At 48.7% G+C, this 27,397-nt stretch overlaps 1 protein-coding gene across 3 annotated transcripts in view; it reads right to left on the reverse strand.

The window, feature by feature from the left end:
* VAV1 (vav guanine nucleotide exchange factor 1) overlaps window positions 1-27,397 on the reverse strand; it is a 60,170-nt gene that overhangs the window by 14,545 nt on the left and 18,228 nt on the right. Inside the window, exons 3-17 of one of the 3 annotated variants that reach the window (XM_006023343.3) lie at window positions 21,110-21,168; window positions 20,016-20,081; window positions 16,155-16,263; window positions 15,007-15,102; window positions 14,616-14,684; window positions 12,680-12,783; window positions 12,016-12,115; window positions 11,048-11,143; window positions 9,663-9,731; window positions 8,805-8,891; window positions 7,388-7,473; window positions 5,123-5,255; window positions 4,296-4,405; window positions 3,065-3,166; window positions 121-218 (exon numbers count right to left, since the gene is read on the reverse strand). In XM_006023343.3, the coding sequence (XP_006023405.2) occupies window positions 121-218; window positions 3,065-3,166; window positions 4,296-4,405; window positions 5,123-5,255; window positions 7,388-7,473; window positions 8,805-8,891; window positions 9,663-9,731; window positions 11,048-11,143; window positions 12,016-12,115; window positions 12,680-12,783; window positions 14,616-14,684; window positions 15,007-15,102; window positions 16,155-16,263; window positions 20,016-20,081; window positions 21,110-21,168 (1,384 nt within the window). The remainder of the gene's footprint in view (window positions 1-120; window positions 219-3,064; window positions 3,167-4,295; window positions 4,406-5,122; window positions 5,256-7,387; window positions 7,474-8,804; window positions 8,892-9,662; window positions 9,732-11,047; window positions 11,144-12,015; window positions 12,116-12,679; window positions 12,784-14,615; window positions 14,685-15,006; window positions 15,103-16,154; window positions 16,264-20,015; window positions 20,082-21,109; window positions 21,169-27,397) is intronic. The other 2 variants (XM_025203945.1, XM_025203946.1) reach the window with 2 other exon arrangements.

The raw sequence follows: 27,397 nt of genomic DNA on the forward strand, positions 1-27,397 counted from the left end.
CCCTTCTGAGAGACCTCAGGAGAACCAGTCTATCAATGCAGCTTGCTCCCAGGCCCCAACAGGCCAGAGGCTGGAAGGGAGTCACATGTCCCCTGGTCCCATTCCGAGATGGCCACATACCTGCAAGCGCCTTCCCACATGGTGGCACTCGCCCCAGACACTCTTTGTGAGCTGGTGCCCGGCAGCGGCTACAGCGATAGCCCTGGTAAAAGATGCCCCTGTTGACAAGGCCAAGAGATGACACAGACAGGGTTAAAACAGACTGGGAAGCCCCCTTCTCTCCCTGCTCTCCCAGTCTGCCACCCTGGCACCCTATGGCAGCCAGCACCCCATGAAGGGATCAAAGGTTATAGTTTCATAGTTTCATAGTTGGTAGGGTCAGAATGGCCCCGAGCAGGTCATCAAGTCTGACCCCCTTCCATGGCAGGAAAGAGTACTGGGGTCAAACAACCCCAGCGAGGTGTTTGTCTAACCTCCTCTTAAAGACCCCCAGGGTAGGAGCCAGCACCACTTCTCTTGGAAGTTGGTTCCAGATCCCAGCCGCCCTGACAGTGAAGTAGCGCCTCCTGATGTCTAGTCTGAATTTACCCTCTGCCAACTTGCGACTTATTTCTAGTCACTCCTGGGAGTGCTCGGGGGAACAGGGACTCCCCCGATGCCTGCTGGTCCCCCCTGACTAGTTTGTAAACGGCCACTAGATCCCCCCTCAGTCTTCTCTTGTGGAGACTGAACAGGTGCAGGTCCCTTAGCTTCTCCTCGTATGGCTTGCCCTGCTGCCCCCGATCATGCGGGTGGCCCTCCTCTGGACCCTCTCAATGCTGTCCACATCCCTCCTGAAGTGTGGCTCCCAGAACTGGATGCAGTACTCCAACTGTGGCCTGACCAGTGCTGCACAGAGCGGGAGGGTCACCTCCTTGGATCTGCCAAGATGCATCTGTGGATGTATGACAAGGTGTGGTTGGCCTTACTGACCGCCGCGTCCCCATACTGTTGGCTCGTGTTCATATTGACCTTAATAATGACTCCAAGATCCTTTTCTGCCTCTGCACTGACAAGAAGGGAGTTCCCCAGCCTGTAGGTATGCTGCTGGTTCTTCCTCCCCATGTGCAGCACCCTGCACTTGTCAGTGTTGAAACCCATCCTGTTCTCACCCGCCCACCCCTGTAACCTGTCTAGGTCCTATTGCAGCCTATTCCTCCCTTCTAGCCTGCCCACATCCCCCCACATCTTAGTGTCATCAGCAAATTGAACAGGGTGCTTTTTACCCCCTCGTCCAAGTCACTGATGAAGATGTTGAACAGTGCGGGTCTGAGGACCGAGCCCTGGGGGACCCCACTGCCCACATCTCTCCAGGTCGAAAATGACCCATCCACCGCCACTCTCTGGGTGTGGCCCTCCAGCCAGTTAGCGACCCATTTGACTATGTAGGTGTTAACGCCACAGTCCCCTAGTTTTTTAATAAGAATGGGGTCAACCAGGTTCTCACAATCCTCCTCACTGATCAGCCAGCAGCAATAGTAGGGCTGTTACTATAGTTTCTGGCATATACAAAATAGCTGCTGGAAGCCACAACACACATCATCTTGTATTCAAAAGCTTGTCTAACTCCATCCCACTTATGCATTTGGTCCAATAAAAGAGCTCGCCCTAAGAAATCTTTGCCTCTCATATGATTCCTGGACCACCAAGGCTCAAGTGTCACTGTAATGCTACCATTATATGTGAGAAGTACGGTAAGAGCAGTAGCTGTTAGCTATGGGCAAAGGCGAAGTCAAATCTTCATGCAACTCACAGAACAACAAGTAGGCTCCAAGCCCCAGCTGCTGCTACTCAAGTTACTTGCTACAAGGAAAGATCCTTCTCGCTTCAGTCCATCTTTCAAAACCAAGGTGCGCATTATATTTTGGGGCACCTTGTATGTGAGAAAATACAATATATGCTAATTGATGCTTTAGCAAGGCCTACACTACCACCTGCAAACCACTGGTGTTGTGTGTGTGTGTGTGTGTATATATATATATATATATATATATGTGTGTGTGTGTGTGTGTGTGTGTGTGTGTGTGTGTATGGGGGGGGGCAAATTTCCTGCTAACCTGGGAGCCCAGTGGTGTATTATATGCATGTGTATGTTACATTTATATCTATCTATCTATCTATCTATCTATCTAGATAGATAGATAGATAGATAGATGTGTGTGTGTGTGTGTAATATATACATGTGTGTATGTATACATGCACACATACAGGCATATACACACACTACACACACACACACACACAAAATATATATGCACACATACGCACACAGATATACAGATTATATACACACGCATATTTAGGATTGTCAGGATTTGATTTTTATCAGTAAACATTGATATATGTCAATTGAGCCACACATTCACAAACTGATGATTTTTTTACATCATTAATATCTGAAATTCATAGAAAAGGGACTAAGAAAAATGTTGGCTGATGAAGTGTGCCTACAGGGAGAGCAGTAGTTTGGACTGCAACTCCCAGAAACTCCAAGGGACTAGGCAAAGGCAGAGGAAATGACAAAGGGAGCTACAGGGGCGTGGAGTGGAGCTAGGACTGATGGCAGCTCTGTTACTCAGCTGGTGGTAGTCCTATTGTAGTTGTGTTTGTCTGCCCCCCAAACCTTAATTTCGCACAATCCTGAAAATTTAAATGGATAAAAATGGAAAAAATGCTTAAAAATAAACTGATAATATCCATCAAAATTATTACAAAATAAAAAGTGAAGCCTGTGCATATTATATTCACTCACATATATATATATATATACACACACACACACACACACACACACACACACACACACACACATATATATATATATATATTATGCTCAAGCACATGCATATACACACATATATACACACACACATATATTATACACATACACATATATATACATGCACATATAAACGTTACACACACACACCCCTATATATTATACACACACACGTTATACACACGTGTGCTTACACACACACGTGGAAAAATAGGGTATGTGCTCCGGGATCCAGGAGGTTCCTACCTGAGAAGCATCTGGCAGGCCTTGCAGGATGCTGTCTCCTCAAAGGAGTACATCTGGAAGTCGTGACTGTTGGCCATGGCATTCTCAGGGTAGATGTTGGAACTGCAGAGAGGGACATGATAGATATGAGGGACATTCATGATCAACACAAAAGAACTTGGAGCAGGGACCAGAACAGACACGGAGCCCCTGCCCCCTAATGCTGACATCAGCCAGTCACCTCAATTCACGGGCAGAAGGACCCAAGAAATTCCCTTCGATGGCTCTCCTGGGTAATTGATGCTGGAGGATTTTGCCAGGTTACTTCAGTGCTGAGCCCAATAATTGTGACTCTTAGAGTGCCTGACACACGGGGCCCTGATCCCAGCTGAGCTCTGTATCACAGTGTGTGTAGAGCACCTGACATACAAGGTCAGGATCCCAGCAGGGCTGTCTCTCATGGTATACATACAGCACTTGACACATGGGGCCCTGATCCCAGCTGTGCTGTGTGTCACAGGGTGTGTACAGAGCTATGGACCCACAGTGCTCCGATTTCAGCCAAGGCAGTTACTCTGTGCAAGTGTGTGTGGATGGGAACAGACATTGCATTCTCCCCTGGACAAGTTGCGTCTCCCTTCCAGAACAGAGATCTGGGATTGACATGTTTACACATTGTCCTTCTAATCAGGGGCTGAGTGCCCTGTTGCTTTTCAACTATCCATTCAGTGTTTTTTCTTTCGTGCAGTAGAAACATGGAGACACTGCACAGACACAATTTGCAGCCACCTGGAATAACATGTTAATACTTGGTATCCTTTATAGGATTTATCCCAGGACAATGGACATGAACATCTGAACAATCTCACTTTGTTCCAGGATAAAGTGGTTTCTCCCAGGATACGTGCAACGTCTCTTTGTAGTGTGTGTGTGTGTGTTTGGGGGGGGGGGGGGGGGGGGGGGGGGTGGTGGTGTGGTGCCTGATACAACAGTGGCCTGGTCCCAGCTGGGACAATGGCTGTTTCTGCATGTCTGTGCAGTGCCTGACACATGCTCCTGATCCCAGCTGAAGCAGGGGCTGGGTCTCGCTGAGTCTGTACAGCACCTGACACCATGGGGGCAGAGGCTGGAAACCCCATCTTGAGCAATATGATGGTGGGAAAGTGCAGGGACCCCTCTGGGACTAGGAGCCCATGGGGCAGAGGGAGAGGGGACAGGGGTGCTGAAGACGGGAAAAGAAAGGAGGTTGTACATAGCCATTTCAAACTGCTCCATCCACTTCTTCTTCAGCTCCCGGGTCTTGAAGTACAGCTCGTAACCCTGTGCCCCATAGCTGTCGATCAGAAAGAACATGTGGGTCCACTGAAAAAGAGAAGCCATGTACAGAGTTAGAGACTCTTGGACTGGTCAGGAATGTGGATACCTGACATTGCCTGCTGCATCCAGCTGGCAGCAAGGAGCAGAGGGCAGGAAGCAGAGCAGCTGATGGGGCAGGGAGCAAAAAGCAGAGTAGCCGATGGGGCAGGTAGTAGGAAGCAGAGCAGCTTTATGGGATCAGCAGCAAAGGGCAAGGAGTGGAGAGCAGAAAAACAGACGGGGCAGGTAGCACAGGGCAAGGAGTAGAAAGCAGAGCAACAGACCTGGGTAAGACAGGGACTGGGGAGCCAGGACAGCTGGGTTCCATTTGCTGACGTCGGGGAGGCGCACAGAGCCTTGTGGTTACAACAGGAGCCTGGATACCTGAGTTCTACTCTTTGCTGGTGTGGGGGTGTTACCTAGTGAGTAGAGCAGGCCAGGGCTGGCGTGCAGGACCCCAGGGTTCTCTGGGAGACAAGTACTCTGTGGTTAGAGAGAGCCAGGTCCAGACTCCTGGGCTCTCTGCTGACCCCCTCTGGCATCCAAACCAGGTGAGTCCTGTGAAGCCCAACGGGGGAGGTGGGGGTGGGGGGGTTATGTCCTTACTGCCCCCCTACTGGATGGAATGGCGCACCTCCATGTGTGCATGCAGGCCTGTGCTATGTTAGCAAGGTGGGGAGACCCCCCGCTCCCCCTCCTCATGCCTCCACCCCCCAGACTCACCTTCTTATTTTCCCTGTCCCCCAGTGAGTCATCCCGGACCTGATAATTGTGGAGGTTGATGAACTCCTTCATCTCATACGAGTCCCCCTTCCTTTTGCAAATGATCATGGCTTTGTCCAGCAGAAACGCATACCTGCCAGGGAAGAGGCAGAGAGGCTCAAGCAACAGCCACACAACAGACCCGTGCCAGATGCAGTTATACTGGCAAATCCAAGTTTATACCACAAGTAACTGGGGTTACTGACTGGGGTTAGCGTCACTCTGTGGGGGACAGTTGCATTCACGTTGCCAGTAAAGACTCCTTATAAGAAGGTGTGAATAGATGTAACAGTTAGACTAGTATTATTGTATTCTCTTGCATACAACATGCACTTTTGCCCACCAAAAAAAGCCACTGGAAAATGGAGTGAGCATCACACATGAGGAAATATGGTAAGAGCAGTTTCTATTGCTTAACAGCCACAAGCAAAAGTCTATGCCTAACCCAAAAAGAGCAGAACAATGAGCAGGCTGGGCTTCCTTGCTGCTGCTACTCAGTTACTTACTACAGGGAAAGCTCTTTTTTCCCATAATAAGTAACTGAGTAGCATTCTATATTATATTCCAGGGTGTGTTGCATGCAAAGAAATAAAGTAAATTGTGCTGATATAAGATATTCCAAGATACCTCTTGCACCTGTCCACTCTTCTTTAAATCTGAGCTGTTCAGGTTTCCCTTGCTTATTCTAGTATAGGCACAGACAGATATAACATCAGATCAGATAATGAGCAGCAAGTTTCCCCCATATACACACCCCTTTTGAAATGGGTTTAAAATCCACAGCCTTAGTGCAGAAGGGGACCAAGTGTTACTGTTATTACACTTATAAGATTTTGTTATAACATTACATATAACAACAACAACAACAGCAACAATACCACCACATCACCAATAGTAATAATAATAACAGCAGCAAAACAACACCATCCCTGCCACCAATAATCTTCTTCTTCAGCAGTCCTTCGCAGTTGAGGATGATCGTCTTCCACCTGTTTTCATAGAAGATGCCCGTGTGTGACTTCTTTATCCATGGAGAAGCTGCTGTACATCAGCTTCCAGACGGCTCTTGACAGAACGGGACCTTGATCCAATGGCAAGGAGACCGAGACAACTGGGAATCTCATTCCGCTGCAGCCTTCATCCACCATCGCAGCTGTTGAGGTTCTAACATCTGCCATCTGCTCTGTCACTGGGGACTTGTAGACCCATGGCTGGTGGGGTGGGCAGGCTTATTACAGTGGCATCCTGCACTTGCCATGTCACAGCACTGTCGAAGGATGTGTGGGGCTTTTCAGGAGGGAAACCATTGCCATCTGCTGTCCTCACCACATCCTGATGGTGCTGCCACTGCTTGGTCTGCAACTGCTTATTCCTCACAGCTAATCTGCCCTGAAGGTCATTCCACTATCCACCACCTGTGCACACACTGGGTAGCAGTACAGCTCTGTCCCACTGCACCAGTAATAATACTAATACTACTACTAACAACAACAATAGCAAAAAAATAACAGCAAAACAACATAAATGATGAAAATCGTAACACCACTAATAAACATTATCAGCAGCATCATCATTATTACTATTATCATTATTATTCATAGATGACAACAATGACAACAGGAAAAGCAAAACAACAAAACACCGCCACTAACAATAATAACAGCAATCACAACAACAGCAAAACAGCAGTAATAACAACAATATTAATAAGAACAACAAAAAATGGCATGTTTTCTCACATGCAACACATGCCTTCCCCCAAAACATGGCTGCTAGAAACTGTGGGTACATTATAATTACAGAAATATGGTAACAGAAGTTTCTGCTGCTTAAGTCCCTGACAGGAGAACAAAAGTGAAGCTGTCCATGACCCTGGATACAGGCTCTGGACGTTCTGTTTCCTCCCTGGCAGAGGCTATCAAGGAAAGATCTCACGTTATTCATTCTGCCTTTCTAAAGCAAGGTGCACATTTTATTCTGGGGCATGTTATAAATTAGATAATACAGCCATGATGGTGCAGATGAAGATGATGATAATGCTGAGTTCCTCTTGAAAGGTTTTGGTTAAGATCCACCTCTGTCTCTCCACCTATAGTGATCTGTAGGGGCAGAGCTAAGCACCAGGTAGATCTTGTACTGCATTTTGCACCCCAAAGCCCATTTGGAAAAGCTTGGGGTCACTGTCTTTATTCTACAGATGGGACACTAAGGTACGGAGGCCCTCACCTGTCAGTTTTGGAGCGCTTCTCCAAGCTGATCACCTTCAACTCCCCGTCCATCTTCGGCCGCCCAAACTCGGCCAGGGACTCTGACTGGTGGGGGGAAAGAGCAGCAGTTCCTTTATGAGTTCAGCCTGGAAACGAGCCATAACACCATGTACTCCTCCACTGGGCTGAGGATAACAATCTATGCTACTACCAGCCAATGGTTGACTGACAATGCCAGGGGTACAGTGCTAGGGCTTTGAACCCTGCCAATCATCCTGATATACCTCAGTGTATCTGCAGTAGTGGGGGCCACCAATCAAGCCCTGCCCCCTCCCTGCTCTGACTCTTCCTCCTACAGGCATACCTGGGAGCAGAAGCAGTGGGGCTCAAACTTCTGGCCTTGTGGCCCCCCTACCCGCCCACCTGCTCCTATGGCTCCCATGGGAGTAAGGATCCAAGCCCTGAATTTGGCAATGGAAGGGTTAAGCCAGCTCACCTTCCCCCTTCCTCTCTCCTCCGTGAGGCTATAAGTTCAAGGTCCCCTACCTCCATCCTGGCTGACCCCTTTACTGAGTGCTACCCACAGCCACTGGCCATGCCACAGGGCAGCCACATCTGATTGACAGCACCCAGCTGGGAAAGGGAATCCCTAGGCCCCTGACAGATGTCCTGGCCACAGGTTCCATTTAAGGTGCGATACAAACAAGCCACAAAAGTTAATCCACGTTATGCGGGCAATAACTTCATGGCTCATTTATTGAATTCTTCCACCTTAAGTTGAGTTTCAGGTGTGGCTGGGCTGCTATTTAAGGAGTGATGAACTTGTTCATCACACCTTAAATTTAACGTGCCAGGGGCCCGATATATAGATGTAGTACTACTATTTTCCAGTAGGGGGAAGTCACACATACATACAGGCAGTTGTAGCCGTGTTGGTCTAAGGACATAGGTAGACAAGGTTCCTTGGGCGAATCTGATATCTTTTGGGTTGGTCTAATAAAAGATATCAGATTCACCCAAGGAACCTTGTCTACACATACATACCTGTATGTAAAAATGTGAGAGCAAGTAATATGATTTAGCTGGGGGAAAAGTAAATTTTAGGGGTTTTATTTTATATTATTAGTTCCTTAAAGAGAAAGAGCCAATAAAAAATGGGAAGAGCCACAATGACAATGAAACTCCTCTGCAAAAGGAGGAACGAAATAGAGGGAATGAAGAAATTCAAAAGAATTAAACCAGAAAAGAAAGAAAATAAAGGAATGAAGGAATAAACTGATGGATCCGAAGGAAGCAGAGGAAGGATGAACAAGTGATGGAATCATGAAGCCAAAGGAGGAGGGAATGAAAGAGACAGGCTGGACAAAAAGGAAAGGATGGAAGAAAATAAGTTGGGAAGTGGGTGAGTCTAGGTGACAGCCCTGGAAGGAACCCACCAGTTTCTCGATGGAGAGCTGAAAGTTGGTGATCTGTTTGAGCGTCTCATTGTCTCGCTTGATCTCATTAACACACTGTGCCAGGTCCTAATGAGGCAGAGAACCTATGGTCAGTGTTAGCTAGGACTGGAGAAGAGAATATTTCTGCCCTGGGGTTTCGCAAGGTAATTTCTGGCTATCTTATATATCACTAAGCCCAACACACTCCAGAAGCACTGATTCCACTTCTGACCTCTTTGGGTCCAAGCACTACATTTTTCTACCTTCTAAAACCAGGGTGCATGTCTTATGTAAGAACTGCTCTTCTGGCATGGTTCAGTACCTGCCGAGGTGCAGTGGCTTTAAACCCAGTTTATGAAAATGGGAATCTCCTCCATAGCTTGCTCCAGGGCCTTATGGCTAAGGGCAAGCAAAACTGGGAGGCATCCAAACCCCAAGCCTCTTGGGCTTCGGCCTACAAGTAGGATGCCCACCAAAGGTTTTGGAAATATCTGAAGCCCCAGGTGTAGGTGGAGGATGTTTGACGGTAGTAGGGCTACTTATGGTTCCGAACTCTTGGATTTGGAATTAGTTTTAGCTAATTTCGCCTTGGATACAAATTATATAAAAAAAAAAAAGTCTTATGTGAGAGGCATGTGGTATGCAGGGATATATGGTATTGGCTTTTCCCAAGGGGCTAGAGGCTTCTTCTTCCCACTAGCTCTAGCAGAAAGCCTCACTGGTCCCTCAGCTCAAGTGGAAGACCATCTTGGGCTCATCCCTACTTAACCATCTTTGGATATGAGTGTCATTAAAAAAAAATCATGAAATTGCAGGTGAAAGTCATGAGGGTTTCTGGAGATGCAGAGCCCAGCTCACCCGTGTGGCATCCAATGCTAGCCTCAGATTCTCCTTCTCCATTGGCTCTGTGGTGTGTTTCACAAGCTCCTACAGAAAGGAAGGACAAAAGAAATTCAACAGGCCACAAAGCATTTCCATCCCATCCAGCCACATCTCTGTGGGTTCTCCTCCCTGCCTCCCTTTCTGCCCAAAACTGGATTTGACTAGGGAGTCCTGAACTGGGCCTTGCAAGTGTCAGGCGCTGTACAAAGCAGAGAACTCAACAATCTACACCCCAGTGTGCTGATGCATCTCGTTGGAGAACACCCCCAAGGTTCAATGGAAAAGGTGATCTGAATACAGCTGAGCAGGGTATTGGCAGTCGATCATGCCAGTGCCAGGGTTGATAGGGGATGTTTGAGGATGACCATGGTTCTCTAGAGGGAAACTGAGGCACAGAGAGAAGGTACCTCCCCAAGATTATCCAACAAGAAGGTGGTAAAACCAGGGATGGAACCCAGACCCCCTGCTCTGGCCACTGGACCTCACTCAGTTCCCAAAGTTGGGGATACAACCAGGTGTCCTGGTTCTCACCCCCTTCCTCCAGCCACTAAAACTACACTTCCATGTCAGAGGTGGGAATAAAACTCAGGTGTCCAGGTTTCATAGTTTCATAGTAGCTAGGGGCAGGAGGGACCTGAACAGATCATCTAGCCTGACCCCCTGCCACAGGCAGGAATGAATGCTGGGTTCACAAGACCCCAGACAGGTGATCGTCCAACCTCCTTTTGAATTTGCCCAAGGTAGGGGTGAGGACTACTTCCCCAGGAAGTTGGTTCCAGATTTTGGCCACCCTAACTGTAAAATATTGCCTTCTGATCTCGAACCTAAACCTATTCTCCATCAGCTTATGACCATTGTTCCTTGTCACCCCAGGTGGTGCTGGGGAGAAAAGGGCTCTACCTATTTGCTGTTGATCTCCCCTGATGAGTTTGTAGGCAGCCACCAGGTCCCCCCTCAACCTCCTCTTGCTGAGGCTAAACTGGTTCAGGTTCTCAGCCCACTTGCTTCAACCATTCCCCACCCAGAATCAGGGTCAGAACTCAGGCTTCCAGGGTCCAGCCCCCCTCCTCCAACCACAAGATGCTACTCCCATGCCAGAGCTGGGTATAGAACCAAGGGGTCCTGGCTTCCAGCCCCCACCCTTCCCCCCCACTTGTTTTAACCATTTTTCTCCCAGAGTTGGGGAGAGGACCTGGGTGTCCTAGTTCCTAGTGGTTGCTCAAACCACTTGGTATCACTTCTCTTCCAAGATCTAGAATAGAACCCAGGAGTCCTGATTCCCAGCACACCCTGTTCCATTCACTCCCCTCCCAGAGCTGGGGAGAAAACCCAGGCATCCTGCTCCTCACTTCCCCCTATACCTGCAGGAGGAGGTGGTACTTGAGTACCCGCTGCATGGGCACCATAAGCAGGTCACGCAGAGTGAACCGCCCATTGTTGGCTCGCTGGGAACACTCCTGCAAGATAGGAAGTGGCATTACCAGGGAGAGAGGAAGTGGCGTTGCTGAGGAGACCAAGGTCAGAGGGCACCACCAGGCCTGAAGCCCAGTGATTTTAGGCCTAGTTGTACGGTCCTGCAGGGGCCAAACCTACATGCTGGAACATATTCCCACCCTTGACACTCCAAGACCACTTCTCTGATGGCCCCTTCCACCATGAACTTTGATGACCCTGTGGCCCCTTGTACCATGACCTCTGATGATCCCATCCACATGAGCTTGTGGCCCCATCCACCATGCCCTCTGGTGACCCCATGGCCCATCCCCACCACATCCTCTGCTGACCCCATCCACATGATCTCATAGCCTCTCCTACAATGACCTCTGGTGACCCCCATGGCCTCACCCACCATTCCCTCCGAGTAATGATCCTCATGACCTCGTGGCCCCTCCCACCATGGGTGACTGCTGCCTCCTGAGTCTGGGGCGGGGCACCAGATCGCTGATGGGGGTGGGTCCCCTGTGGCCAATTGCCAACCGGGTAGGGAGAGGGGAGCAGTGGCCAATCACAAAGCATGGAACCACCAGCAGTGAAACCGGAAGTACACTTCCAGGAGATGTGGCTGGCATTTCCAGGGGGTGCACAGCCAATCTCAGCCCTACGCATCGCCAATGCCTCCCACCATGCTTTCTGTTGACCTCAGCCCACTTAAGAGGCCTCATGAGGCTCCATACCCTGCAAATGGGGCATAGGGGACAGTGTGGGGGACTCTCACAGCACTATGTCCCCCAGCCAAGGCTGCGGGGGGAACAGGGCCCTAGGAGGTAGAAGCAGGAGTTAGCAGCGCTGCCAGGATGGGGCTACAATGGCAGGGCAACATAGGTCGGACCTCCAACTTCATCCGCACGTCCACGCTGGCACTGGCCACTGCATCCAGCCACCGGCTGGCTGCCACCACCTGGCTGCAGTATCTGCCATACAGAAGGAACCTGGGGGCAAGAAGGGGCTGCTGTGAGCAGAAGGCTGGAGAGGACCCCCAGCTGGGTCATCCCCAATGATGTCACAATCACAGGGGCCCCCCAACCCTGGTGTCCTCCACAGGAGACTTTCCCTCGGAGCCCTAGGTACACACAGCTAGAGCACTAGATGGGGAATGTAAAAAGAAAGGAGGGGAAACAGAAGGAGGGACGGGAAAGAAAATAAGGCGGTGGAAGGCTGAGGAAAGGAGAAGGCTGAGGTAGCCAATTAAAGCCCTGCCAAGAGCTGAGTTCAGGACACTTCAGGCCAGGATGATGACATCCTCCCTGATGCACAGAGGCCCAAGGTTGGGGGACACCCTTTGGCTGACATAGAAGAAGCCCTGGGGTGGGTTGGGAGCTTCAGCAGGCCCCTCTGCCTGACTGCACAGAAGTGGGGAAAGGTGATTGAGAGCTGGAGGCATTTCCTGCTCTTCCCTAGGCAAGTTATCCAGGGAACCAGGGTTTTCTGTGTCCACCCCTCCATCTCTTCCACTCCAGACCTGGTACCTAACCTCCTAGCAGGCAAAACCTCACCTTTCCTTGTACTTGATGAAGACCTGGTAGAGGTTCTGGCCATTATTGAAGGACAAGGCACTTCGTAGATCTGCCAGGAAGTACTGATGCACATGCAGGAGCTCCTAAGAGAAGGGGAAAGGTAGGGGTGGGGTCAGTGGTGCCTCCTGGGCTACAGCTACCTTAGGCCCCAACACCAGCAGCACCCGAGCCATAGACGGTCATCACCCAACCATGGGCCTCAACCATCCACTAGAGTCACACAAGGGTTAAACTTAAGCCTAGACCACCAGGATAATGCATATATGGATTTTCAGCATCTCAGCTCATCAGCTGCCTCCTGATTACTGTATTTTCTAGTGTACATCACACACATTTCCCCCACAAAATCAACCCCTCAAAATTGGGGTGTGTGCCTTCAGTGGGGGAAGCCTGGTTTTCTGCCTGGAATAGAAGCTGCCCACTTTGATTTCTGATGTGGTATTACTCTTCAGGAAGCTGAAGGAGTCAAGTAGTTTCATGGCTCATTGTTTTTCACTCCAGAGGTAATAACAAACATCTCTCCTTTCTGATGGTCTTGACGGTCCTAATGAACCTAACCTTTCTTAGGGAAATGTTGCTGTTTACTCACTGCTCCTGTTTTCTCTCCTCCTATTTCTTAGCCTTCTTTTTGGCTCTTTTCAAAATCCTAGATCTTCCTTTGGAGACCAGGCTTCAGCAGCAGCTAGGGTTTCAGCTTTAGTTAAGCAGGAAAGAGATGGGGGGAGTGAACTGAAGATGAGGCTCTGTCCCTGCTCTATGCAGCCACACCTCTAGAAAAATCTTTTTTTTCCTTCATTCTGCCTCAGAAACAACGTGCATATTATATTCTGTAGCATGTTGTATATGTGAAAATACAGTATCGATCTAGTACTCATGAGCCCTGCAGCCCAGTGGGCCAGGCTCCAAGCCAAAACATCTCTCCAGCCTGTTCTTCTCTGATGGATCTCCCCACCCAAAGCCCCAGGGCCCATTCCCCTGATGGGGAGAGATCCTTAGGGGAAATGGACTAGATGCCCCGTGAGGTCTCAAATTCTACTACGGCTTTCTCTGGCCTCCTGGTACCATTAACATGAAGTTCTCTGCCCATTGGGGCCTTCTTGTTTCTGGCTTGAGGCTCCACAGCTCAGATCCTTCTGCTGCAGAGGACAGGACCCCCTCACGTGAGCTAGAAAAGTATTCCCTGCTCACTGTGAGCAGCATAGGAGCTATGACATGTGGTTGGATGTTTCTGGTTCCGTCCTCCAACCCAGTGGGGCATGACCAACTGAGATCTTAATGCTATGTGGCATACCCACATCTTGATCTGGCACTAGATTATCACATGGTTCCCTCCAGTAACAGGGAAATCAAGTCATAGGGAGAAGTGATGTGCTCAGGCAGGTGGCAAACAAAAGATAGAGGAATCCAGGCATCCTGCCTCTCATCCCCTTTTTGCTAACCACAACACAGCCAGAAATAAGAGCCAGGAGTCAGGCGACACAGCCCTCCTTGTTCGAACTACTAAGTCCTGCTTCCTTCCAGAGCCAGAAATGCAACCCGGGTGTCCCAGTTCTAAGCCTCTTGCTCTAACCTCTAACTTCCAAGAAGCAGGGAATTGAACCCAGGAGTTCAAATTCATCCCTATACCCTCCCCAAAGGCATCTCTGAACCACTGGAAAGAAGAGAGGGAGACTCAGCCTTGGCAGTGACATCTGACCCATCCTCTGCTCCCAGTTTGAACCCCCTGCCCTGGGCACCTGGGGCTCCCCTGCCAAACATGCCAGCTGCCCAGGTCACATGTGGCATGCGTGTCATGGGGTATCCATCTCTTACATCATTACTGACACAGGTGAGAGGCTGATCTTTTGCCTGGATCTCTCCAAGCTGAGCTCATGGCAAGCCAGGAAGGGAAGGGGAAGAGGGGACAGCATTGTACCTCGATGTTAATGAAGATGTTCTCAATGTCCTGCGGCTTCAGAAACCGCTGCAGGGGCTTCTTAAAGTGCTGGACACATGGACGGACATACAGATGGACACACACAGATAGACACACAGATGGGGTTATAGCCAGAGTCAAACCATTCAGTTCTAGCTTCAGCCTAACCCTAACCCCTGCTAATCCTAAAGCTGGATGGACATTCACTGGATGGTAGGAACAAGGATTTACAGGGGACAGCTTTCAACAGGGAGAAAAAGAGGTCATAAATGATGCTCCCAACTCTTCGCCCCCTGCCCTCTTTGAAATTACCCCTTGTAGGCCAAAGCCCCAGCTGCTATCTCTGCCTCATGGCATAAGAGACCAGGACCATAAGGGGTACTTGTCGCACCTGGTAGATGGATTCTAGTGTGTCCGTGTATTTCTCCTCTGTCTGCCGGATTTCCTGCAGGCAGCAGTTCCTTTTGTCCAGCTCAGTCATCTTTTGCTGTGGGAGGATCCAGAGCCAGTTATTGATACTCAGTAATCTGAACCCCACCCCCAACTCTACCCAGGCTCCTAACCTGAATACTAACCCAATCCATGTCCCCAATCCCAATCCTACCAATACTCATACCTCCAACCCTACCCATAGCCCCTAACCCTAACCCTACCCAAACCCATACCTCCAACCTAATACTACCCATGCCCCTACTCTAATGCTAACCCTATTCATACCCATACTTCTAACCCTACCCATAAACCATAACCCTAATGATACTCGTACTTCTAATCCCACTGCTCCCGTTACCCTGACCAAGCCTCCCAACACTAATCATAGTTCTCTCCCTTGCCATAAACTTACCTATACCTCTACCCCTAAAACTTACCCATAACCCAAAACATTGACCTTACCCATCACACTTAGCCCTACCCCTAACCCTGCTCTTACCTCTAGCCTTACCCCTACCCATGCCCCTAACCCTACCACTATCCTTACCCTACCCATATCCATAACCCTTTCCATACTACTCACCCTAACCATACTCCAACCCTAAAATTACCTATACTCCTAACCTTAACCCTACCCATACCCCATCCATACCCCTACCCACCCTGGCTCCTATTCTAACTGGAGACTCAAACACCCTCCCCAAATCCAGGCCTCCCAAACCACTAAACAGGAGACTCCCCCCTGCCACGTGGGAACAGAACCCAGGAGTTCAGAGTCCCCAGTCCCTCTTCTCTAGTAACCAGTCTCCCCACAGTGCCAGGGACAGAAGTCCCAGGAGTTCTGAATTCCAGTCTCCACCTCTCTAGTCACTTGGTCCCATCATATATGCTAGGGGCAGAGCACAGGAGTTTGGACTTCCAGGTGCTCTGTCCTAACCACCAGACCTCCTCCACGTTACCAAGCTGGGAAAAAAACCCAGGTGTCCTGACTCCCAGCCCCTTGGCTCTGACTGTTCATGCTTCTCTCCTTGAGACTGAAACCTTGGGGAGTCCTGACTCCCAGCTCCCATGGGCTAGAACATCCTCAAGCAATAAGGGTGAACTCACAGGCACAGAGGATGGCTCTGATCTCATCAGGTCTTCATAGATCTCATCGCCTTCAGCCTCTTCATTCTCCACACAGTCATAGAGGTCATCATCATCCTCCACTGTGTCACTGGAGGGAGAAGAATAGGACATCTGGAGCTACATGGACCCAGGCTGACATCAGAACCCCATTTTGCTGGGTGATGTAAGGGCCCCAACAGAGATTGGGGAACTCCAGCACCAAGTAACGGTCCCTGCTCAGAAGTGTCTGTGATCCTCCTATAGACTACAGTAGACCTTATGCTGTTTAATAACAGGACAGTAAAGAGTTACTGATAGTTGCTTGACAATGGCTGGCCAAGAAAAGAACAGGAGAAGGAAATATGTAGAAGAGAAAATGTCACAAAAGGTAAAGGTGAACCATTTAAGAGAATTCTAAGATGGGTGGATCTAGGGTTTTGAAAAAGGGGGTGCAGATGGTGTGGTGCATCATCTCATAGAACACAACACACATTTTCTTCCAGTAAAAAAAGGAACTAAAATCTTCATTAATAAATCAGGGCCTAGAGGTATAGCATTAAATTTAAAACTGAAGCAAAAAAACAAAACAAAACCCAGCTTTACTGGAATCTGCTATATCAGATATTCTCCTATATCATCTACTATATACAACAATCTAGACAAATATAATCCAAAAATGTTGTGTCATTCTTCCTAGCATCATTACAGTGAAATGTACTGCTCTTTTTCAGATTCATAAAAGAAAATCAAGTTTTCCTGAGCATCTGCACAGCACCTCCAGTATTTCATGGAAATGGATTTCCACCCTTGAGCTAATGTTCCCCTAAGGTAATATTTCCACACCTGGGTTTGTGCTTCTAGCAAGAGATAAAAAGCAGTATGCAGGTCTGTGAAATGGAACTGATATGACCAGAAGCAGCAAACAGACCACAGCATTGAGAAGGAAGGGTACCTAGAGCAATGGAAGCATATAAAGACCATTTCAAAGGAAAGAGAGGTGTTAACACCTTTGGAATGAAGAATTTAAAATCAATCGAGCAAATTCTAGTGAGCCGTGAAGTCAATTGACTCCCTTGCTACTGCCCCAATAGAAATGCTGCTATCATTGCTAGGCAATTGGCTTTAAAATTTGGATGGACCAGTTACAAGTGAGCCCCACTGGATCTACCCCTGAACACACAACATATTTTTCCCCAGAGAAAGAGAAACTAGCCACTTTACTGATATACTAGGGGCTGGTGCTGCACTATTCAATTCAAGAGCAAAGTAAAAACAAATATAACTATTGGAGCATACGCTGATTAGCTAAATTCTAGGTAAAGTTTAACAACTGCAACAAACAAAGAAAAAATATCAAATGATATTCACAAAATCCTAGAGAACTGGGGTTGGAAAGGAGCTCCAGAGGTAATGTCAGGTCCAACCCCCTGCCTGAGACAGGAACAACTATCCAAACCACCCCAGATGAATCCATCATTTAACTTATTTGTAAAATGACCATCAGCCTTAACAACACAAGACACCACACCCAACCCTGCTACAGGGAAAGCAGTGGGACCACAGCAGCCAACATCCTGCTGCTGTAAAATGGTGTTAAGATATGCTCAAGACATCCCAGATAGAAGCCATGTCCCCTACTATGGAGGAAGGCAACACATTCCTGCCCCCCACCCCTACCCCTACCCCCACAGTCCATATCAGTATGACCATGGGGTAAAATTCCTTCCTGACCCCAAATGTGGTGGTCAATCTGACCCTGAGTGGAGGGGCCAATAACCCTCTAACCAGGAGCCTCCAGATTTGAGTCTCAACAGGATTATTGTCACAACCCAATCACCACACCCAGCCTTTGCTGCAGCCAACACCCATAGCCTCTTTAGAAAGCTAGAAACACCTTGGTACCTGTAGCAGAAAGTGGGAAGGTAGAATTCCCTCCCAACCCCATGTGGCAAACAGCAAAACTCAGAAGACTGAGAAATCCCTATAACAGAACACAGGTATTGCTACACATAAATCAGTGACTGCTCAATGTCTTCTTGAACACCTCCAGTCATGGAGAGTCCACAACTTTCCCAGGAAGATTTAGATATTCTTATGTTGGGAATATTTCCTTTTTTGGTGGGACTGTAGCAGAAAGCCCCCTTTGTACATTTCCCTTCTTGACATTGATATAACAGTAGCCCCTTCAACAAATGGATCCAGACCATGCCATGACAAGAAATGCAAAACCTGCCAACACATCTCCACCACCCCCACAATGACTACACCCCATAACAGAGCCATCAGCATTCCTGGATCTTACAGCTGCACCTCCAGAAATGTAATATATCTCATCCAATGCACCAAATGCCCTGATGGAAAATACATAGGAGAGGCCAAACAACAACTGCGCACCAGAATGAGCACACACCAGAAATCTATCCAAGACAAGAATACCCAATTACCTGTGGGGGCACATTCTCATAAGAAAACCACTCTCTTTCCAATCTCTCAGTTCTAATCCTCAAAGGGAACTTACAAAACACTTCTCAAGAGGAACCTACGAACTTCATTTCATCAACCTCCTGGATACAAAAAATCATGGACTAATAGACATTGGATTTATGACACATTATAACCTGCCTGACATCTGACTCCCCAGGTACCTCTCCACTATTTAACTACTACATTCATCCCCCTTTTCTCCACCTCCCCCCCCCCCAGCCTGTCTCTCGCCCACTGACTCCTCAATTTATATCTTCAATGACTGCCTGTCTTGCATGCAGACCAGCCCAGCCTCTGGCTTCTTAACTATTCCTTCCCTCCATCCAGAAAGAGCACACATCAACTGCAGAGACTTCCTCAGCCTGACGAAGGGTTTTTAAACCCAAAAGCTTGCTAAAAAAATTATTTCCAACTATTTAAGTTGGTCTAATAAAAGATATGATTCACCCAAAGAACCTTGTCTGCCTGGTGATCAGTAGGTAATTAAATGACAATAGCCTAGCCAAAGGAACTTACCATTACAAAACTCTACTCCACAAGCCATTTTAGGCTAATCAAGCCAAGGAACTGATTCCTGGGACTGAGCACCCACCCTATTGACTATTCCTGCAACCCTTAACAATACCATTGTTAATTAATCAAAATCACAAACTAACTCCCAAAACTACACCATTGGGCAAAACCCCCAGTGACTGTGACTAACAGCTGTCATGCACTACTCAAGACCAACGTGGGACAGCGGCGACCTCCAGATTGGGCAACCAAAATGTTCCTGGGGGATCATACAAGTCTGCCAGAAAGGGATAAAAGGCAGTTAAGCGTGACCCTCAGTGGCACCCTCTCATCCAGCACCTGACCTACCAAGACAGAAGGCCAAGCAGGCAACCCCCTTCCAAAGAGGACATCGCCTTGAAGGAAGCTGACTATCAACAGCAGATTCCAGGGCCTCAGATAGGTAGATATACTGACACCAGTGTTCTCACAATCACTACAGCAGCTACTATACACTATACTACATGGGTTTAAATGACATGGGTTTGAATGATTGAGTGCATGTGTGTGTGTGCGCACTAAGGTGAACAGTACCACTCATAACTCAAAATTTGCATTTAGGATTTCGTTGGTAACTTCACATCCTGTCCAATAAACTAGAATTTATGATGATCCTGAGAGTTGGTCCTTTGTAGCCAACAAGACAGGCTCTTTGAACCTTTCTTGATTCTCAGAATCCATTTGAGGGTGAACACTCCTCAACTGGACAATTGACATTGACTCAGGAGGGTTAACCAAGTCACAGTGAGGCAGAGGGGATGCTCAGCAGAGCTGAGAGCAGACCACAGGACTCCTGAGATTGGCCTACAGAAGCCAGGCACTTACTCAATCTGATCTGACAGGCCACTGTACACATCGTCATCCGTGACACTGTCTTCGGTGGGGAAGGGCCTGAGGGGAGATGGAAATAAAGAGAAGGTTATAACTGTGGCAAAACAAGGTGGCAGCCAACATGACTGCCCCTGCTCTTTGCTTATCTCTCTTCTGAAAAGCCTCATTTCTCTGGCCTTCCCCCCACATCCCACCAACGTCGGTCTGCCTGCACACCCACCTTTGGCCCCCTGGGGGGGGCCAATCAACCACAAGAGGCTGCTGATGCAGGTAAAAACAATTTTGGATGGCCAGCCAAGATGGCCACCATGGCCAGCCAAAGCTGTGAGCAACCAAGATGACTACCGTGACCAGCTACGGCAGCCACCAATGCATCCTGTGACCACAAAGGCCCCATGGCACAATTGTCTCTAATGGAAGGGATGAGGGAGAGCTTGAGTCTAGGACTGACCACCATACTTTCTCATATACAACATGCCCCCAAAATAAGACCTGCCCCTTGGATTTGGAATGCAGAACATAGGGGGGAAAAAGATTATTTTTTCCTCACTCACCCTCAGCTAGTTCACATGCTGCTTCAGGGCAAAAACCTACAAGGTTAACCCTTTCATAGCCAGTGCCAAATTGGCAGCAGCTTTTGGCCCCTGCTAGTTGCTAGCCCAAAGGGAAGCAGCAGCCATTACAGTGTAGTGTTTCCCTGCTTCTACCCCTCTGTACTTTTATTCCAGTGAAGAAAAGCAGCTTACTCATGAAGAATTCAGCTTCCTCACTTAAAACATACACCCTGATTTTGGAGGGCTGATTCTCAGAGGAAATTATGTGCATGGTAGGTATAAATATGGTAAACCAAAGTCAGAGTAATACAGGGCTCTGAGTTTTAGGTTCAAGGGTTCTAGCCTGTTCTTTGATAGAATGTGAGGTCTCAGACAGGTAAAGCCCTGTCAAGAAGCAGGTATTATCCACCAACCACCAATCACCTCTATGAGAGAAGGGAAGGACAATCTTAGCCACAATATTGTCCCCCTTGTCAGCCCTTCAGGTTCCCTGCTATAGCGTTGCCAAGACCCAGCATTTCCCCACATACTCACATGATCCCTTTGCTCTGGGCAATCTGTGTCCATGACAGAGTTGACAGCGTCCCAATGACCTGTGAAAGGAGAGGTTGGGGTAGAACACATCATGGGAGGAACATTATTTGCTTCCAAACAACATTAGGAAGGAAACCAGGGGGGCCACACACTGGAAAAGCTCCAGACAAGGTCACTAGTCACCCACACCTCTTATCCCAGCCTTCAACCACTCCAGACTTATTTTGACTTATAAGCCTATCAGAGCAGGGTAATTTCTTCTACATTTATACAGTACCTAGCACTGTAGCTGGGGGGTGAGGTAAAGTTCTGACCTATTTTTGGACATTTCAGAGTGAAACAAAAAAACGGATGAAGAAAAGAAGCTCTGTCCTGCAGAGCACCTGAAAACAATAATTATTATTATTTAATATCTGGTAGTGTTAGTACTATATTTCTTTGCATACAACACACCCCAAAATATTCAGCACACCTTGTTTTTTCAAGGTTGAATGAAAAAAAAGAGATCCAGTAGTAAGTAACTGAGTAGTGTCAGTGAGGGAGTCCAGCCTACTCACTGTTCTTCCTAGGGAGTGCTGCAGGTTTTACTCTTGCTTTTGGCCAGTAAGTGGTAGAAACAGCTCTTACCATGTTTCTCACATATAATGCACATATGCAGTTCCAATAGCTGGTTCCTTGGGGAAAAGGTGTGTGTTGCATTTAAAAAAAGATGATAAATAATCATCATCATCAACATGGTAATGACTGATGGAGATGATAATAATAGTGGATGATGACAATGATAACAGTAATATTATAGTGATTGATTGTGATTATAGTGAGAATTATATCATAATATTATAATGATGATAATGATTATGCTTATTATACTTAATAATGACAATGACATTCACTATAATAATAACAATAATCATGTTTATTGTGATTGATTATGCTAATGATTGTGATATGAAAGTGATGATGATTATATAATACAACTGCTAATGATAGTGACTACAACTACTAATGATGATGATGGTAGTGATTGATGATGCTGATGGTGATGATAATTGCACCTTCATTATCCCCGGGAAGTCAGAGGGACCTGAAAGAGTCTTCAAATCCAATGCAATGTCCCTGTGCTACAACATGAAAATGAAATCCCACAGACACCATAAAACAATCATGGGCATAGGCAACAGGGCTGCCACTGATGCCAACAGTGGCACCTGTGGGAGCTCACCAGCTCTGCTCCTGCCACCAACACTGACAGCGGCGCCTGAGGGAGCTCGCCAGCTCTGGCCCCACCACCGACTCCAGCGCCTACAGGAGCTCACCAGCTCTGCTCCCACCACAGCACCTGTGAGAGCTCACCAGCTCTGGCCCCACCTCTGATGCCAACGGCGGTACCTGTGGGTGCACACCTAGACTCAGGAGGCACCAGTCGCCCATGATCACAGGAATCCCCTGAGACCAATGAAATACCACGACAGCCTATTTTCAGCTCCCAGGCAGGGCTCCCCTCCCAGAGCTGTTTGAAGACCAAGGGAGGGGAGTGAATTTAATTGGTGAGGTTGTTGTCACACCATGATCTACTCCAATGAGCTTTGTAGGCACACAAGATGACAGGCCAAGATGGCCGCCTCATGGCCAATGCACCTGCCAGCTCTGACTGGGGCTAACAGCATCTGGCCTTTTGCTTCCCAACTACCTCTCTCAAGGTCCAGGGCATGGGGAGAGGCAAAAAGGGACAAGAGACAATTTCTTCAGGGCTCTATCTGGGTGTCAGGGCCCAGCGCTTCTGAGGCCCTTTCAGGCAGGAAGCGTGGAACTTTCCCACTTCCTCTTGATCTCACTCAGCCCAAGCCGAGAACACGTGGGCAAAACCTCTTCCCCTTCCTCCACAAAGTGACGTAATGACAGGCAGTTCCCGGAAGCGATGGGGAGACTCAAACAGAGACAACCAAGAGGAGATGGAGGGACTGATATACTGGAAGCAGGCATTAATAGGGGGCGGAAAGAATCAGAGACCTGGAAAAATCTCTGCTCTTTGCCCTGTTCTATGACTGGAAGGGGTGTATGTGTACGAGAGAGACGGATAATACCATACCTTCTTGCATATAACACATCCCCAAATATAATATGCACCTTGTTTTTAAAAGGCATTATGAAGAAAATTAGTTTTCCTCCCCAGTGATAGCTGAAGAAAGAAGAGACAGGGCCTTATCTTCAACTGACTCACCCTCCCTTTCCTGCTTAACTAAAACCCTAGCTGCTGCTGAAGTCTGGTTCCCATTGGTGGATCTCTGATCTTGAAAAGATCTAAAGAGCTGTGAAACAGGAAAAGAGACCAGAGGCCATAGCAGAGGGAAACATTCCCCATAGTAAGGTTAGCTACATTCACTTCATCTGCCTGAAGAAGGGTGTTTGTATCCAAAAGCTTGCAAAGAATGTTTCCAACTGTTTTAGTTGGTCTAATAAAAAATATCAGATTTACCCACAGAAATTTGTCTGCCTATGTCCTTAGACCAACATGGCTACAGCCAACACCCCAGCTTCATTTGTGGTGCATCAAGACCATTAAAAGGGAGAGATGGTCTTTAACACCTGTGAAGTGAAGAACAATGGGCCATGAACTCAATGATTATGCTTATTATATTATATGCTGGAGGCTCCTATTAGTTTAAGAAGAAAGACTGCAGCCTGAGAGGCCAGAAAAGGGCAAAGGGACATCATTTTCCCATTGTACTCAGCCTTTGTGAGGCCGCAGCTAGAGTATTGCATCCAGTTTTGGGCTCCACAATTCAAAAAGGATGTGGAGAAGCTTGAGAGAGTCCAGAGAAGAGCCACGCGCATGATCAGAGACCAGGAAAACAGACCTTATGACGACTGGCTGAGAGCTATGGGGATCCTTAGCCTGGAAAAGCGCAGGCTCAGGGGCAATCTGATGGCCACCTATAAGTTTATCAGGGGTGTTCACCAGGATCTGGGGGAACGATTGTTCACCAGAGCGCCCCAAGGGATGACAAGGTCGAACGGTTATAAACTCCAGCAAGACTGTTTCAGGCTGGACATAAGGAAGAATTTCTTTACTGTCCGAGCCCCCAAGGTCTGGAATAGCCTGCCATCAGAGGTGGTTCAAGCACCCACATTGAACACCTTCAAGAGAAATTTGGATGCTTATCTTGCTGGGATCCTATGACCCCAGCTGACTTCCTGCCCCTGGGGCAGGGGGCTGGACTCGATCTTCCGAGGTCCCTTCCAGCCCTGATGTCTATGAAATCTATTAAATCTATGAAAGACCTGCTGCCCAGACAGGGGAGAGGTCCATCTGGTTAAAGGGCTGCACCTGCTGTTAGTCAGGAGATCTCTGCCTAAGGGAATAGGCAGCTGAGACTAGCGACTACCATTTCTTACCATAGGCCTAGCAGCCCACAATAAGCAAATTCAAGGAGGCTGCTAGGGCAGCAGTTCCAAGTCACCATTGCAACCATTCATTAGGTGCTGAGGAGGAAACACCTGTGGATGGTTAGGGAGCTACCTGATCAGAAGCGGGGTCAGGCTTGGAGCATATAAGCCCAGGGTCTGAGCTGGCCAGGCAGTCCAGCCTCGCAAGCCACTGAATGAAGAGCTCCAGGCCAGGAAGATTGCAAGGGGATGTCAGGCTGACTTTATTACTGCTCAAAGAACCACCAACTGGATACTGGTGTCTTACAAAGGAACACAGCCTCAGGTAAGGGGAAGCCTTGCTGCAGACAGTCAGCTATTGGTATCATTTGCTACACCTAGAGCAAGTTAAGTTTATGTTACATCCAGTGTATTCATTCACTTTGTTACAGTTTACAACTGGTGGTTTGGGTGGGACTGTGAGGGGTGGTCTTGGAGGTCCTGTTTGTGCCCAAGAGGCCAAGGGTCAGGCTCAAGGCACTGATTGAGCTTGGGGCCCAGAACCCTTGCAGGATGGAGGCAGGGGCCAGGAAGCCCAGCATTGCTTTGGAGTGATAAGAATAGGGCCACGGGCCCAAAGCCTGTGAGGGACAGAGGCACCTGTTAAGGGAGAAGTAAAGGTCAGGGACCTGTAGCCTATAAGGGGTGATCTCTGCGGACCAGAGACCCTGAGTGAAAGGGGTGGAGCCCCCAAGAGACTGTGTTGCCAGAGGTGCCTGTAAGAGGTGAAGTGAGAGTCAAGAATCCATAGCCCATGAGGGGCAACCTCTGGGGCCAGGGACCTAGAGTGAGAGGCAACGGGCAGGGACCCCAAGAGCCTGGATTGACAGAGCAGGTACCTAGAAGCCAGGTCCAATACAGCGGGCCCATGCTAAAAGGCCCAGCTAGAGAAAAGGAGTGGAGGCTGAGAAGGCCGAGGCCCCAACAAAGAGAATGATGGTCCAGTGCACAGGCGTGGTGTAAGGGGCGGTTGGAGCCACAAAATTAGCCCTACATGCCAAGCGTGGAGACATCTGAGCTCAGCAGCCCGGAATCAGGCTTGGGAAGCCCTGAGGCAGCCTCCCTTTCATTAAAAAATAACAACATCAAGGCATGGCAGACAAGGGATGGGGAGATTGCCCAAACAACCAGCTTGGCAAGGGCTGAGGGGGCTCCAGGGGCATCATGGCCACCCCGGCACAGAACGCATTTTACCCATTCATGGGCCATTGACCCTCTTGCCTGCCTAAAGAGGAATACCAGAGCTGCTGCACTGTGGGGCAGGGATCAAATCAGAGGGCTTTTATCTCAGTCCAAAAAACAGTTTCTCCACTTAATACATGCACTCCAGTTGGATTTGGGGTGAAAGATGCATGTGGAATATGGGAAAATACAGCATCGAAAGATGGCAAAGGATAGACTTAGCTGTCAGGACCCAATCAGAGTCATGGAAAAGCAGGGAGAGGCAACATTTAGACCAACCTCCTTTTCCAGGACCTGACAAAACTATCTCCATTAAGTGTCTGTGAAACATGCTTTTAAAAACATCCTTGGATAGAGATGTTCCCCCTCTCCAGGTGCCTGGGTCCAGGTTAAACCCCCTTCATAAAGAGAAAGTCATCATCTCCATTCAACTGCTCCTTGTCCCGTTCCTCATGGAGAAAAATCTATTTCTACCTTCCATATACTATATTGTCTTTCATACCACACCCCCCCAAATACAAGCTGCACTTTGTTTTGGGGAAGGCACTTTGCTTGGAAAAGGGGGTTGCAGATGGAGTGACACATTATTGCGCATCATAACATTTTTCTCCAGTTAAACAGAAACTAGAACCTTCACTACTACAGTAAGGGTCTGGTGGTGCACTATTCAGTTTAAGTTAGAGAGGCAGTAGAATAGACAACTAGGAAAGTTGTGGACTCTCCATCATTGGAGGGGTTCAAGAAGAAACTGGACAGCCACTGGTCAGGGCTAAGTGTAGCGATACCTGTGTGCTACTATGGGGATTTCCTAAGTCTGGCAGGGCACTGTGTGTGCCGGCCACTTTAAGGGCCTGGAGCTGGCAGCCACCAGGTGCTTGATGAGGGCAGCTATTTTGGAGTCAAGGGCTGTCTATATAAACAGGGCAGTTTGGCTGCTGGGGGCCAGGCAACAACATCACCTGGCCGGAGGGCTGCTGGTATCATCTGGAGGTACGGGAGGAGCTGTAGGGGATGGTCAGGAGGCTCCTGGTCCTGGGCATGACCTAAAACTGCACCCTGCCGGGAGTGGGTGGCCTGGTGGGGCTCCCAGTGGTGTGGGAGCCCCCAGGAAATGCCAGGCCAGTGACCACCCGGTGAAAGGCAGGTCAGGGCGCCTTAACCCCTAGCCCCCACCACCGGGTGGGTAACCCCGTTTGTGTGAAGGGCCCAGAGGGCAGACCCTGGGAGAGAGTGAGGGGCTAGAGACCTGACCCGAACGAGAGAGTACCTTCGACTGGCCCATGCTGGGGCCAGGACCAGGACGGTCAAAAGGGCCAGGGGTCCCTCGCGAGGGATGCCCAAGAGCCGGGGGCCTGGGGTCCCGACTGGCCTGGAGGTGGGCCAGGGCTGGTAGCCAGAGGTCCCGGGGGGACCACACCCAAGAGGGGAAAATAGATTCGGGGGATTAGGTAGCCTGAATGAAGGCGGGGGAGGCTGCCTGAATGGAGGGATCATGGAGGGGTCCTGTTAGGAGGATTCTGGGGCCCAGCGTGGGGGCCGGTGATGATGTGAACATCAAGATGCCATCTGCGAGGCTTGGGCTGCAGTGTAGGGGAGGAAAGGAGCCACAGAGAGCACTGCCTGGCATCAGGGCACCAAAATGGGTAGCCTCACGCTTAATTGACATCAATTAATTAATCA

The sequence above is a fragment of the Alligator sinensis genome, unplaced genomic scaffold, assembly GCF_000455745.1.
Source record: "Alligator sinensis unplaced genomic scaffold, ASM45574v1 scaffold707_1, whole genome shotgun sequence".
Classification (NCBI taxonomy): domain Eukaryota; kingdom Metazoa; phylum Chordata; order Crocodylia; family Alligatoridae; genus Alligator; species Alligator sinensis.